Source organism: Loxodonta africana, chromosome 7 (genome assembly GCF_030014295.1).
Source record: "Loxodonta africana isolate mLoxAfr1 chromosome 7, mLoxAfr1.hap2, whole genome shotgun sequence".
In the NCBI taxonomy this organism is placed as follows: domain Eukaryota; kingdom Metazoa; phylum Chordata; class Mammalia; order Proboscidea; family Elephantidae; genus Loxodonta; species Loxodonta africana.
Genome location: NC_087348.1, coordinates 5,306,522 through 5,321,738, shown reverse-complemented (window position 1 = coordinate 5,321,738; position 15,217 = coordinate 5,306,522). Strand labels below are relative to the sequence as shown.

General features: G+C 59.3%; 1 protein-coding gene across 1 annotated transcript; it reads right to left on the bottom strand.

Moving 5' to 3' along the window:
* Positions 1-3,076: 3,076 nt before the first annotated feature.
* Positions 3,077-11,394, bottom strand: FGF3 (fibroblast growth factor 3). Its single transcript, XM_064288946.1, has 3 exons — positions 11,175-11,394; positions 8,757-8,860; positions 3,077-3,445 (listed from the first exon to the last, which is right to left on the bottom strand). The coding sequence occupies exons 1-3, from the start codon at positions 11,392-11,394 to the stop codon at positions 3,077-3,079; spliced, it is 693 nt and encodes a 230-aa protein (XP_064145016.1).
* Positions 11,395-15,217: the final 3,823 nt, after the last annotated feature.

The following is a 15,217-nucleotide window of genomic DNA, read 5'->3' as shown; positions in this document are numbered from 1 at the left end:
TTCAACAGTAAGTGTAAAAATGGCATGGCGGGGGTGTCTGACTCTGGGGATCTGCATGTTTTATGAAGGAAGGTGTCATGGGTTGAATTGCATCCCCCAGAAATACCTGTCAACTTTGCTCATCTATGATACTCAGTATTGTGTGATGGTCTACCATTTTATGTGATTTTTATCTGTGTTGCAAATCCTGTCACTATGACGTAATGGGTTGGGTTAGTGGTAGTTGTATTATGACGTTTACAAGATTGGAGAGTGTCTAGGGCCAGTCTCTTTCGAGATATGGAGGGGAGAGTTGAGCAGGGAGACATGGGGACCTCTTACCACCAAGAAAGCAGTGCCAGGAGCAGAGTGCATCCCTTGGACCTGGGGTTCCTGCGCTGAGATGCTCCCAGACCAAGGGAAGACTGGTGCATCACAAGGACCTTCCTCCAGAGCCAACAGAGAGAAAAAGCCTTCCCCTGGAGCCAGCACCCTGAATTTGGACTTGTAGCCTACTAGACCGTGAGAGAATAAATTTCTCTTTGTTAAAGCCCTCCACTTGTGCTATTTCTGTTGCGGCACTAGATGACCAAGACAGAAGGAGACATCCCTGGGTGTGCTAACGATGCATGTGCCCGGCTGCTAAAATCAGCCAGTGAAAACCCTGTGGAGCACAGTTCTACTCTGACTGCGTGGGGTCTTCCTGAGTCGGGGTCGACACGGCATCTGGTTGACGGAGGGATGGTGCAGTCAATGCAGAGACGAATGGGGGCCTTGGAGCCTCCTGGGCGTCCCCTCACACCAGGCCTCGGGGACTCAGTCTTGGCTGTGGTGAGCTGGGCAGCAGAGACGACAGAGGAGGGATCAAAGCCTGGGTGGATGAGGACATGCCCCGGGTGCAGGCCAGACTAGTGCTGGGGAGAGCTCCCCACTCCCGTTGTCCTGCAGACACGCAACAGCACCGAGATTCACCTTGCTGGGGGCCAGGGCTCTGACGGGGTGGGCCTGGCTCCCTGCACTGGGAGCTGGTGGAGAGCAGGCCCCCAGGGCCAGGCCAGGCGTCCTCAGGGTCGGGAGGTGGTGCAGCGTGCCAGCCGCCACACTGCCGGCCACAAACCTGACCTCCTTACAGGGGGTTCGGCCTCTTAGGCACCACTGCAGGCCCAGACCATGCCCCACAGGTCCACGGCCCCGCCAGGGGCTCTGTGTGTCTGGTTTGTCACGCCTCCTCTGAGCCTCATCGTCCCCTCTGTGAGATGGGAGGGTACTTGTGCACAGGGCAGGCAGGAGGACAAATCAGGCCACGTTCCCCACCATTCTCTAGGGACTGTCCTCGAGGCAGTACCAGCAGGTGCTGGGGTGGCCGCGACGCTGCTGCCCCCCGATGACTACACATCCTGGGAGCACCCACCTTACGGAGCCTCAGTTTCATTGGCAGAATGGGAGAACACCAGCGCTGCCCTGGTCACTCCTGATGACTGACGTCACCCACAGCGGAAGCTCAGTGTGAGCAGCTGCTCCTGGCTGTGGCCACCAACATCCACGTGTACAGGGACACTTTCTGAGAGTCCGACTTGCTGAGTGTGTTGGGCGCTGAGTCCTTATGCTCAGCAGTCTTTGCTAAGATTTTCAAGTACGTCCCACGCGTGCCGGTGCTGGGCCCGTGCTGGGCCCCGCCTCGGAGAGGACTCCTTGATGCCACCAAGCAGGAGCACAGGCCCCAGCCGCACTCCTCACCCGAGTGCCAGGTAAGGTTTGGCTCTCACCTGGGCAAGCCCCAGGTGACCCCGCCCATGGCCATTGTTAGGGGAAGCAGAAGGACACCTGGCTCAAGGCCAGCATGGATGGGCTTGGAGGCTCACTTTCTTAGGCAAAAGCAGGAATGTCCAAGGCCCTTGTGACGGGTGGCAGGGATGAAGTGGTCTCGGGGGTGAGGCAGGGGTGCCATACCTGACGTGAAACAGAGACACGGAACTGCCCTCAGAGAGCACACGGCTGCAGGATGGAGGTGCCATGCGGGCTCTAGAGCAAGATACACGTCTCTCTCTCCACACACACACTCATACACACAAACACACTTATGCATGCATACACACGAGTATATTCATGTGTGAGGATTACACACACTCTCAGGAATACACATTCACCCCATACATGCAAACACATACACACTCAGACACACCCAGGAATACACACTCCTGCAGACACAGGAACACATACACGTATGCACGCATGCACATGCACATGTAGGAATACACACACTCACACACACACGTGCATATTCAGAGACACCCAGGAATACACACTCATGCACGCACATGCACACACGTGCACATATCCACACATGCACACACACGTACACAAATGCACACACACACACATGCAGAAGCCTATTTTTTCCATCCACACAGACCACCTATTCATTTAAAAAAACGGTAACTTTCAAAACCAGGGGATTAAACGCTTTCTTTTAGCCCAGTTTCCCAGAATACAATCTGACATCTGAAAACAGTGGTGGGTGCAAGGTCGACACAGTTCTAAAGGAACAGACTTCTCCGTCATCACGAGAAATAGGGTCACGTGGAAACCACAAGCGTTTCCTCAGGCTGCATTGTAATCTATTAAATAACAAAGTGGAATAAAATACTTTAATGTTTCCATTACGCAGACCCCCACTCTGCATGCTGCCGGGAAACCCCTCCGTCCGCTGGGACCTGGCATGTCAGGTGGTCCCCCGCAGGCAAGGGGGCTACTTGCCAACGTCCACCCACAGCAGCTTGCACTGGAAGCCGCCCTCCCCCTCCCCCGATCCCTTGACTCTGCTTTAACCCTTGTCTGTGAAGATCAGAAGGGCTGGGAACCTGTTGGTCCACCAAACCGAAGCCATCCCAGGAGCATGAAGCAGGGGACAGGGGTGTTGAGGGGCGGAGTTGGTCGAAGCCTGTCCTTTGGTCGGCCATGAGCTGAGATGGTGGGTGCCACAGGCACTGGCCAGTTCACAGTTGCCTGGGCTGGCCTTGGCCGTGACCTTGGAACCCAGCGTGAGGCCAGAAGGTGCAAGAGCATCACCCTTTGGTGCGTTCTCCGTGCCAGAGGGCTAAGCGTGGGCGCCCCGGCTTTGCTTTTTCTGCTGCCGCTGCTGCCGCTGCTGGGGACCCTTGCCCGGTGGCCTGGCCAGGCCACCCCAGAGCCCGGCACCACCCTGAAGCCGCCGCACCATCTCGTGGTCCTTGTGGTCCAGCACGCGGGGCAGGAACAAGGAGGACTTCTGTGTGCGGCGAGTCTTGAAGCCCCGGCGGGGCCGGCCCTTGCCGTTCACAGACACGTACCACAGTCTTTCGGCTGTGTTGGGCTGGCGCTGTGCCCCGGGCCCGCTGGGCACCGTCCGGTAGAGCCGGGAGGCATAGGTGTTGTAGCCCAGCTCATGGATACGCTCCACAAACTCGCACTCGGCATTGTAGCTCTCCTGCGGGGAAGAGACACCGTGGTTAGCGGCTACACGAGGCCACCCTGGAGGGTGACAAGGGGGGAGGCCGTCTCCTCCCAACACCTCCCTCACTGCTCCCCTGCTCCTGCTGAGCCCAGCCGCTCACACCCACCCAACACCCTGCTTTCTCGCCCCCCACGGCTGCAGCGCACACACACATGCACACACACACATGCACGCACATACATATGTGCACACACGCATACACACAAATGTACGTGCACACACACATGCACACACATGTGTCCAGCAGCCCTTCCTTCATGGTGAACTTGGCCTCCAGGGCTCAGGTCAAGTGTCACTTCCTCTGTGTCATAGAGTGGATCTGTCCCCCAAAAGCTGTGTTCAAGTCCTACCCCCACCATGCCTGTGAACGTGACCTCATTTGGAAATAAGGTCTTTGCAAATGGAGCTCGTTAAGACAATGTCACACTGGAGTAGTGTGGACCTTAAATCCAGCATGATTGGTGTCCTTCTAGGAAGAGATACAGAGAGACGCCGGGAAGAAGACAACGTGAAGACAGACACACACAAAGGAGACGGCCGAGTGCAGACAGAGCCAGGGTAGAGGGGTGCAGCTACGGGATGAATGCCGGCAGCCAGCAGCCGCCAGCACTAGAACAGGCAAGGAGGGTCCTCCCCTGGAGTCTCCGAGGGAGCTTGGCCCTGCCGACTCCATGATTTCAGCCCTGGTCCAATACAATGGGTGTCCTTATAAGAAGGAGACACAGACAGACACAGAGGGAAGACGGAGGCAGAGATTGGAGCACTACAGGCACAAGCCAAGGAACGCCTGGGGCCACCAGAAGCTGGAAAAGGTTAGGGAGGGTCCTCCCCTAGAGCCTGCAGAGGAATCGCAGTCCTGCCGACACCTTGATTTTGGAATCTGGCATCCAGAACTGAGAGAACGAAACCCAAAACCCACAGCCGTCAAGTCGAATTCCGACTCAGCGCAACCCTCTAGGACAGAGTAGAACTGCCCCACAGGATTTCCAAGGCTGTCATCTTTACGGGAAACTGACTGCCATGTCTTTCTTGCACAGAATGACTAGTGGTTTCGAACCGCCAACCTTTCAGTTAGCAGCCGAGTGCTTAACCGCTGCGCGACCAGGGCTCCTTAAAAAAATATGGAACGCTTCACGAAATTGTGTCATCCTTTTTTTTCCCTTAAGCCACTTGGTTTGTGGTCCTTTGTTACAGAAGGCTCAAGAGACAGGACGCCCTGGGACCTCCTGACCACTCAGGAACGGTGGCTCTCCCCCTCTTCTCTCTGGGCTCCTCAGCCTCCGGCCCCTCACCAAGGGCACTGACAGGGGTGTCCCCAGCATGGGGACAAATGTGATCGCAGAGCAGAGATGAGGCTGCCTGACCCAGCACAGCTGCACAACGCCAGCAGGGATTGGACATCTGGACAAATAAGAGGACGCCCCCTGCATCTCTTCTGAAGAAATCGCATAAAAGAAAAGGAAGACAGGGGACGGGAGAAGAGGAAGGGGAGGTGGCGTAGCGGGGTCCCATGGCCCAGGTTCTCCAGTTAAGCAATGAGTTCAGGTCCCAGCCCTGGCCTCTGAGTGTTGCTGTCCTCACCCCAAGGCTGGCACACAGTGATCCCACCAACAGGGGCCAAGGTCACAAACACACATGGAGCAGGACCAGGAGCCCGACACGAAGAAGTCTGAGTTCAACACAGACATGGCTATTCACAGGATGAACACTGGGTGGGGCGTCCCAATGCATGCCGGGGCGTGGAAGGAAATCACACTGCTAGTGGGAATCAGTGGGGACCCCACTAGACCAAGGATGGGGGGTGACAGGTGGGTCCCTGCCCTTTTGGAGCAGGGCCAGTGGAGGGAGAGAGGCAGAGTGAACTCTGCACTGAAGGTGCTGTCACCAGGGTCCCCGAAGCCTGGCTGGGCTGCTTCCCTTCAAGGTCCCCTTGTTCTGGTGTGGGGAGGGGTGGGCAAGGCTTATGCCAACCCCGTTGGGCCTTCAATCTCTGCTGGAAGTGGTAAGAATCCCAAGGGCCACCTGCCCAGGTGGTGCACCTCCTGGACAGCCAGGCTGGCCCTCCCAGCGCTGAGAACCCAGGTCGCGTCAGGCCACCACGAGGCATGGCCTCCTCCCAAGCAGACTGGGCAGGGCTGGAGGGCAGGGACAAGCAGCCAGGAGGGCCTCTCCTTCTCTTCAGGGATCATTCCTAGGGGAGTGTCCCCAGGTGAGCAGATGACGGATGCAGCTGCTGGCTGGAGGTGGACCAAAGGACTGAAGGACATCCGTGAGCACCCACGGGCAGGGTGGGCCTAGATCCACGTGCTGAGCAGCATCTATCTGACCCAGAAGGAACTCTGGGTGCAAGATGTTTGCAGCAGCAAACCCCATTTTTTTCAGTCGCCACAGCTGCCCAGAGCAGGTAAGGGCAGAGCTGATGTGATCGGTGTGGCTTCTCCCCATCGCTCCTGCCTCTCTCCTGGTCTCCCACCTTCAGCGGATGCTCTGCACTCCCTGGACCCCAGTGTGTGCACCCCTGCCCAGAGAGCGGGTGCCAGGCCCTGAGTCACGCAGAACGTGCTGCTGTTATGGCCCTGGGTGTGAGGGGGTGGGTTCAAGGCTTCCCCAGGCATGAGTGGGTGAGCTCAGGGCTCCCCTGGGCATGAGTGGGTGGGCTCAGGGCTGGTCAGGCATGAGTGAGTGGTCTCAGGGCTCCCCCTGGTATGAGTGAGTGGACTCAGGGCTCCCCCAGGCATGAGTGGGTGAGATCAGGGAAAGTCCCTCCCCACAGGCTCCATCTGGATCTGGACTGTGAGCAGTCCCCAGTCCCAGGTCCCTCCCAGGTGCCCCTGGACCAGAGGCCAATGATTCAGGGAAACCATAGGATAGGCTTTCTCTTTGCAGGGACACTTGTGGGGGAGATTGAGGGACACAGACCTCTGCTCTTCAAAGGGTAAGGGTCCAGGCCTTCCCAATGAGAGGCTTGCTGGGCGGGGGCAGGCACAGCACCTGCTTGCACCTTGTAGGGGCACCTGGGGCTGGACACCTGCAGCTGACACTCCCCTGCCCATGTTCCCAATGCCTGACCCACCCCCCACTGTACCAGGCCCTCTATTCACATAAACCCCTCCCTCCAGCCACACCCATTCCCGCCTCCATCAGCTTCCTGCTCCGGCTTCCCTGGCACTTGGGGAAAGCCAGCAGTGCCAGGTGGCTTGGCATGGGGACCAGGCTCTGGAGGGCAACCTGGAAAGGGTGGGGATGAAGTTGTGAGGAGAGGTGACGTTTGGAGGGATGGGGGGGTGCTCCTTCTAGGTGGGCATTTTGGAGATAGGAACATTTCAGGCAGTGGCAATACGGGCAAAGGCATGGAGCTGTGAGCAGCATGAATAGTTTGGAGAACCACAAGAGGTTCTGGCTGCTGCAGCTGGGCCATGAGTCGCAGAACGATGGTGGGAGGTGGGAGCAGAAGGTGGCCTGGATCAGCTCCTGTATGGGCTAAGTGAAGGCACCTGGGTGATCATTTGTGGATGGCAGGGAGTTCCCAGAGATCAGAATGTGGTCGGATCTGCATTTTCAGAAGACCCCCTTGACAGGTACTAATCACAGTGTGGCATGTGATTAGTGGCTAAGAAATATTTGTTTGATGGATGAAGGAATAAATGTCTGATGGGTGGTGGATGTATGGTTGATGAATGGGGGGATGAGTGATGAATGGATGATGACGGATGGATGAATAGAAGAGTAGATGGATGGATGAGCGGATGGATGAATGATGGATGGATGACGGATGGATTGGCAGATGGATGGATGGATGGATGGATGGGTGGATGGATGGATGGATGGATGGATGGATGGATGGGTGGGTGGGTGGGTGGGTGGGTGGGTGGGTGGGTGGGTGGGTGGGAGGATGGATGGATGGATGGATGGATGGATGGATGGATGGATGGGTGTGTAGATGGGTGTGTAGATGGGTGGATGGGTGGATAGATGGATAGACGGATGGGTGAGTCCTCTCTCCCTAAGTGATAAGAGCCACTGTGGGTGGCCTGGGGCCATTTCAAGAATACAAAGTCAGTTCCCCTCTCCCCGCACTAGGTCATAAGGTCCCAGGGGCCTGGAGAGCCACACTGCCCCTCAAGAAAAACTCAGACCCAACCCTGGGCAAAGGGCATTTCTTTATAAACCACAACGGAGTTTAGAGGCTCCGGAAGAACATGCAAAAGAGGGTTGGCACTGGGAGAGTCCCTGCTTGCAGACAAAGCTTCTGACAAGAGGCCCCTGGGTTTAGAAAACAAACAGCACATTCCAACCACTGCATTTCCTGTAGCAAAACAGCTAAAACCTGTAAGACTTCAAGGAGGGTTTTCCTACGACTCTCTTCGAGCACACTGCATGATTTCAAAGAGGGAAGGGAGATTTGGGTCTGTGTCCCCCCCCGCAAATGTGATTGAATAGAGAGCAGTGTCTGCAGGGAGGTGGTCCACCGTAGCGACGTCTAGGTTACGTGTGGATGGAAAACCTCTTATTGCCCAAGGAGGTATCAGCTGAATTGCATGTAATAACTAGTTTGAAGGTAGCAAATCTCCTAGTTATATGTATTTTACTCCATGTATTCCCCACTCCCAACCCCTGGAGGGGGACACAGCCAACGCCCATGGATTCACCAGACTCTTTTGTTGCTCGGAGGCCTAGACTGAGCTCCAGACCCAGATGTGAGGCTGCCGTAAGCCTGGGATGCGGGGCCCCATCAACTCTCTTTTGACTCCCACCCTTGGGAAGAACTGGCTGCCCTGCCCTCCTCTCACTACACCCAGCAGAGCCCTGGCTGACCAGGGGGAAGAGCCCAATCGACACCCCTGCTTCACCCCAAGGTTTGCTAGGGTCAGCTTGTGGAAATTTGGGGGCCATTCCTTTCCCTGCTCTCAGCATCCTGCAGGGAAGAGCAATGGGGATGACAACAAGGTATTGGGGGGACATTTCCTAACCTGGCAGCATTCGAGAGCATAGGGCTTGTCACCCCCCAGTGTAACCCTCCCCACAGGCTGTGCTCCAAGTGGCTCAGCCTGGCAACTGCCTCTCACAAAAGCACTTGGGCATGAGTTACAGGGGCCAGGGCTCTGGTCCCAGCTCAGCGCTGCACAGCCCTGTTTTGGGCATGAGTTACAGGGGTCAGGGCTCTGGTCCCAGCTCGGCCCTGCACAGCCCTGCACAAAGCACCAGATGCCCATGTCCCCTCCGTCCTGTACCCTGCTGTGAGGCTATTCCATCAGGGTCCACCCGCACGAGGGACTGGACTCACCGAGGCATAGAGGCGTCCCCTCTTGTTCATGGCGAGGTACCGCCCAGAGAAGAGGCCCTTGATGGCTACAACGCCCACCTCCACGGCTGTGATCTCCAGGATACCTGGGAAGAGTCCAGAAGGCCCGTCACTTCCTCCCCTCCCACAGAGGCATAGAGGTGAGCACCTCTACCCCAACATCCCCTCTCTGCCCCAAGCGGTGCCCAGGTTTGGGCGGTGGTGAGGGCAACACACACAGTGGGAAGGGAGAAGGAGGTGGCTTTGGAAGTTCAGGGGAGGGGAGAGAATTCAAACTTGGGAGGGAAACAACATTAACATTTATAGGGGCCAAGTCTGTGCCCCGCACAGTGGCTTGGCGAGTCTGTGCCAGGCACGGTGCGGTGGCGAGCCTGGTGGCTCACTGGAGCCTCTTGACAACCCATGATGCAGTTTCTTGATATGAGAGACAAGGTGGCTGAGACCACTGTGATTAAGTGAAGTGCCCAAGACCACCAGAACAAGAGTCTGGGTTGGAATTCGGACCCAGGCTGCAGATACTGGGAGTCTCTCAAACGACCCTGAAGCACCCGGCGCCCCAGGTGGAGAGAGAAATCTGGTGCCCTTTGATAATAGAATCCACAGGTCACCACCCAAATGCATCTGGCGCTGGACTTGGGCAGGGAAGATCTTCCTGGGCAGGAGGATAGGGGGTGCAGTTGTGGGTCCAGAAGCAAGGTCAGACCCCAAGTTCACAAAAGTAAGGGCCTACCTTGAACTGGGCAGGGTTCGCCCATTCCCCACTGTATGTAAGAACATCTAAATTCCTCCGCCCCGTAACGTCTTTCCTTCTGGACACACAGGGCTTGCTCTCTGAGGCTTGCAACAAAGGCCCGGGCGGGGCCGTTGTCCCCCGAAAGGGATTCGGAAGAATTTGGGGGCTTCCGGCCGCGCCCTCTCCGGAGGACGCTTCTCCGGAGCTCGCGCCTGGAATCCAGCGTGCGGCGAACTCCAGGCTCAGGTGCGGGGCCACGGGAGGCTTGGCCGGCGTGAGGAGTTGCAGGCTACCGGCCTCTCCGGTCCCGGGGCGCAGGCCTGGCGGACTCCGCGGCCCCGACCCCCGGCCCAGCGAAGCGCGCGTCTGGTTGCGAGGCACTGGCAGTAGCAGGCCCTCGCCCTCCCTCCACTTCCGGGCTGCCCGCCCTAGTTGCCCCATGGCGTTTGGGCTCCACGCCAGAGCCTCTAAGTGGAAGCCTGGATTTCGAGAGGCTGGAGGTGCCTCTGCGGGACGAGCGCGTTTCGGCTCGAGGGGACTCCCAAACGACAACTAGCTTCGCGCAGCTTGGGGGCGTCCCCGCCACACTCCCTCGCAGGGCTGCGGCTTTCCTGCGGTCTCTCGCCGCCGCCTTGAACCCACCGCGCAACTTCCTGAGCCCGGAGCGCCACACGTCGCAGCAGGGAACCCCGGCCGCCGCGGCCACACTCCCAAGCCCCCCATCCTGCCCCTGCCCTGCCGAGCTCGGCTCTCCTGCTCTCAGCGAGCAGGGCTACGTCGGGGCCCCTGGCAGGACGCTCCGCGCCGCTAGCCTGCCTGGAGGGCGCATCTTGGCCTAGAGGCGGAGTCCCCGAGGCTGGAGGAGCCAAAGCCTGGAGCCTCGTGGGACTCGCCGCACACATAGTTGGGCTGCGGTTCCTGGCTACCGGGCGGGGTGTCTCTGCGCCCCCAAGCCCAGGCGAACGTTCCTTCGTGCCTCTGTCGCTCATCCCGCGGTCTCCCACCCCGCGGCGGAGCCGCCCACCCTGCCCGTCGCTCGGTGGCCAAGGGCGGTGGCGGGAAGGGTTCTGATTCTGACCTGGGAAGATGCATGCCTGCCTGCCTGTCTACCTGTCGTCTGTCTGTCAGTGGCAGCCGCAGCCCCGGGAGCCCAGCTCTGCCTGGGCGCCTGTCATCCGTGCAGAGGCACCGGCGCTGGCGGCCACCTGGGCGGCCTTGATCGGGGCAGATGAAGGGAACGGCCGGGCGCCCCGGGGGTCGTCAAAATAATAATAATAATAAAAAATTAAAGAGGATGACAAATGTCTGGTCCGACACCTTTTCTCCGGCAAACTCTAAAGGCTTACACTTGTCAGAGACGCCAAAGCCGGGAAGAGTGGGACCGTGGGGCGCCTCCTGCGCGCCGCTCGGACTCGGCCAGCTTGCCAAGACCCGGAGCAGCCGCAGGACCCTCTGAACGTGACGCCCCGGTTCCCCTCTTGCCCCAGCGCGCTCTTGTGCCAGACATGGAGGGAGATGAGTCAACCTCAGGCCTTTCCCTCTGGTAGGGTCGAGGAGGCCTGCTCCCTAGGGCACCCCGGCTTGCCGTCCTCTCCCCGAGGCCCAGGCACCTCCGAGGCGCCGCTCCCACCCGCGGGACCCGCCGCGGGGCCGGGCTGGACACTCACTGTAGGCGCTGTCCTCCAGGCTGCCGTTGACGCGGCCGCTCGGGTGTAGCTGCAGGTGGTACTTGGTGGCGCAGTAGAGCTTGCGGCGCCGGGGCGCCCCGCCGAGGTGCTCGTAGACGCCGCCGCGGCCGCCTGCATCACGCCGCAGCCGCGCTTCGGTGCCCGCAGCGGGCCAGCCGGGCTCCAAAAGGCTGAGCAGCAGGAGCCAGATCAGGGCCATGGCGGCATCGCGCGCGCCCGGCGAAGGCGGCGGCTGCAGGCGAGCGCGGCGCCCATGGAGGGCGGGCGGCGGGGCGGCGGGCCGCGGAGACGCCCCCGCGCCTGGCGGGGCGCACGAGGACTCGGAGGGAATGGGGGGCGGAGAGAGGGTGGGGAGGAGGGAGATAAAGAGAGAAGAAGGAAGGGAAGGAAAGATAGAAAGAGAGAGAGAGAGCGATCCAGGGATCCTTCAATTTCCACCCGGGAGTCGGTGAAGTCCCCGTGGCTGCGCAAGGCACTGAAAGAAAAGCCGGGCCCGCAACAAAAGGCCGCCGTGGTCCCTGGCGGCAGCGGGCGGGGCGGGAGGCGCGGGCGGGAGCCGGCGGGGCGCGGGGTCCAGGCGGCGTCGCCCGGCACACTCGCGCCCCCACGCAGCGCCGTCGAGCCCCGGCCCCAGCCGCCGTGCGCCCCGCGCTCCCGCGCGCCCTCACGGTTCTGAAAGATCCCCTCTCCGCCCCTCCTCCGCCCCCTCCCCCAGGCCAATTATGCCTCCGAAAATTATAGACCGAGGCCTCCAGGCGGCCGCCCCAGGTCCTGTCACCCCCTCCCGCCCCCCGTCAATCCCCCTGCACAATGGGGACGCCGCTGATGACTGATGTCCGCGAAAACAACTTGCGGGGAAGTCGAGCTGACGAACGCCCATGAAAGGCGGCGCATAATGAGGGGGGCCGCAGAGAGCTGCGGAGGGGGGGCCGCGGGCGCGCGTGGGGACCCCGGTTGGTGTCCGCGCCGGGGCTGCCTGCAGGAGGCCCGAATGGCGAACCGGCTGGAGGGGCTTTATCGTTAAGCGCACCCCAACTGGGCAGAGCCATGGCAGGCGGTGTTTGTGCACGTCGGGTGGCCTGGGAGGGTCCTGTCCCTGCAACGGGCCAGAGTGAGAGGCTGAGGAGGTGGAGGAGGGTGAGAGAGCTAGAGGAAGGGGCACCGAGTCGGCCTGAGAGAGGGACAGAAAGGGGCACGAAGACAGCCTGAAAGAGCGAGGGCTGCGCAAGAGGAAGAGAGAGACGGGGAGATGCCGAGAAAATGACAGGGACTCACAAAGAGACACGAAACAGAGACGGAGACCAAGAGAGCCGGGGAGCCACAGCGGTGCTCACGAAAAGCAACAAAGGAAGAGAGAGGAGAGAAACAGCAAAGGCCCAGGTGTCCCGTCCCCCCCTCCCCCGCCCCGAGCCCAAGTGGCCAGAGCTGCAGTGTAGATGTTCTGGATGGCACTTGGAAGGGGGCTGCCGCAAAAACCCAGAGCCCCCTCAGCTACGGGCCCCTGTGAAGCAGGGCTCCAGATAGAGTCGCGAAAACCCAGGTCCCCATGTCCCCACTCCCATCCCTTGCTCCGTTGGCCGCTGTCCCCAGCAGCCCCTGACCTGCAGCAAGAAACAAGCTTGAGCAAGGGGGCCGTGCTGGCCATGGGCACCCTGGGAGGTTCTCCTCAGCCCTCCTTTCTGCGTTAGGATCTGGGATCCTAGCCCTGCCCGGGGAGGGGTAAGGGCTCAGGGAATCAGGGGGACCTCAGGGGACTCCCTTGTGCTCCCCTAGCACACACCATGGGGACATTTGTAACTACTGTGGCCTCATACAAATAGGGCACCATGCCCATTCCGGAGTGCCTGGGCCTGAGCGGTCTCTTGGGGACTGGCATCTCCCAGGTCCTCGGTCCCTGGGGAGGGGCTCATGGCCCAGGGCCTGAATTGCTGGCCCTCAGGCTCTTATTGGAAACACTGGTGGCATAGTGGTTAAGTGCTATGGCTGATAACCAAAGGGTCAGCAGTTCGAATCCGCCAGGTGCTTCTTGGAAACTCTATGGGGTAGTTCTACTCTGTCCTATAGGGTCACTATGAGTTGGAATCGACTCGATGGCACTGGGTTTGGTTTTGGTTTTTTTAGGCCCTTATTGATGGAGCCATTTAAGGGGACAGAGGACAGCCCCAGGCAGCACCCTAGGACAAAGTCCAGTGTGGAGCTGGCCCTTTGGGGCTCCGCCCACGAACCTGGGCTGACATCTGCTGGCCACTTCTTCAGAGACGCAGAAGATATGCAATGTGGGCTGTATCCCCTGAACACATCAGCCCTGCTTCTAGGGGCCGGGTGCCCCCTGATTGTGTTCCAGGAAAGACAGAGAGAGCAGGAAATTCAGAGAGAGAAAGGGGGAAGGGGAGGGAGAGACAGAGAAGGTAAAATACAGAGAGACAGATCTGAAGGGGACAGGGCTTTGAACACCCCCAGAAGGCCAAGAGGAGCCAGAGAGACTGGGCCGAGGGGCTCTGGGGCTTACAACCTCGCTCCTGCCCCACGTCTGATACCCTGGTGACCAGGGGGCTACCTGGGAACCTGTCTCCAATCTCACTGTGGATCAGCCCCTCCCTGCCCCCAGGCCTACCTGCCCCCTCCAAGACCCAGAGTGGGGGCAGGGGTGGTTGCCCTGGAGCAAGGGTCCAAGAATGGCTTCCTTGAGAAGAAGGGTAAGAGGTTCTTCAGTTTTGTTCATTGTTCCTAGCACTCCTAGACAGTGCCCAGCACCAAGTAGCCACTGCATTGAAAGAAGAAGGCAGGCAGGAAGGAAGGCAGGCAGACAGGCAGGAAGGAAGATCGGCAGGAGAAGGAAGGCAGACAGGAAGGCAGGGAGGCAGGCAGGAAGGAAGACCGGCAGGAAGGAAGGAAGGCAGGAAGGAAGGAAGGGAGGCAGGCAGGAAGGAAGGAAGGCAGGAAGGGAGGAAGGCAGGAAGGAAGGAAAGGAAGAAGGAAGGAAGGAAAGAAGGGAAAAAAGGGAAGAGGAAAAGGAGGAGAGGAAGAAGGGAAGAAGAGAAGGAACGAAGGGAGGGCTCGGTCACTTCCTTGCCACGTGAACTTGGCCATGTGGTATCAGCCTCTGAGGTTCGATTTGCCCATCTATAAAACGCCCCAATAATAGCACAAGACACTAAATGGAATTAGGGCTGCCATGGTCCCAGCCACCATGGTAAGCACAGGCTATGCCCCAGAAATGGGGCTTTAGTAGAATTCTCCCCGTCCCTGCGGGAGGCCCAGGTACGACTCCCAGCCACACGACCTCATGGGCAGCGACCACCCGTCTATCAGTGGAGGCTTGCGTGTTGCCATGATGCTGAACAGGTTTCAGTGGGTCTTCCAGACTAAGACAGCCTAGGAGGAAGAGCCTGAGCGTGCTCCACTTCCGGAAATCGGCCAGCGAAAACCCTCTGGATCACAACGGTCCGATTGCATTGTGCATGGGGTCGCCACGAGGGTCAGGGCCGACTCAGGGCAGCTAACATCAACAACAAAATTTATTCTTTAACTGGGACACTTTTGAGACTGAGAGGAGGCATCGTGACCGATTCCGCCTGGACAACAGGCACATGGCCGAAGCCCCCTCTCTGCAGGCCAGCACTTCACCTGGTGGTGATCTTGTTATTGTGACTTTATCTAGCTAGTAGGTTAGTTAGCTAGTTAGTTGGTGTGATTTTAGTGAGGGCAGCGGAGCCCCCTGGGCCTTGTCTTCTCTTCTTCCTGGGCCCTGGTGGCAGCCTCCCGCCTTATCCTCCGATCCACCCTCCACCCCAGAGCCGAAGGAGTTGGGGGGAACCCAAAGCTGAACCCGTGGGGCCCCACACCCTATGGACGAAGGCCCTATTTGTAGCCCGATGCTCCCACGCCTCCTCAGCCTCTCCTTCTGGCCTCTAGCTTCAATCAGCACCCCCGACCCCTGGTCTCTTCTCAATTCTGATCTATCTGGGCCCGCTGAAAGCCCAGGAAACCCCGAGACGCTCAGGCCCACAGAGGGGGACACC

Bases quoted from the DNA above. Each gene is read 5' to 3' on its own strand.
- FGF3 (XM_064288946.1), bottom strand. From the start codon at position 11,394: ATGGCCCTGATCTGGCTCCTGCTGCTCAGCCTTTTGGAGCCCGGCTGG. The intron at 8,861-11,174 runs GTGAGTGTCCAG...GACTCTTCCCAG, and splicing joins CCTGGAGGACAGCGCCTACA to GTATCCTGGAGATCACAGCC. The intron at 3,446-8,756 runs GTGAGTCCAGTC...TCTTCCCCGCAG, and splicing joins GGGGACGCCTCTATGCCTCG to GAGAGCTACAATGCCGAGTG.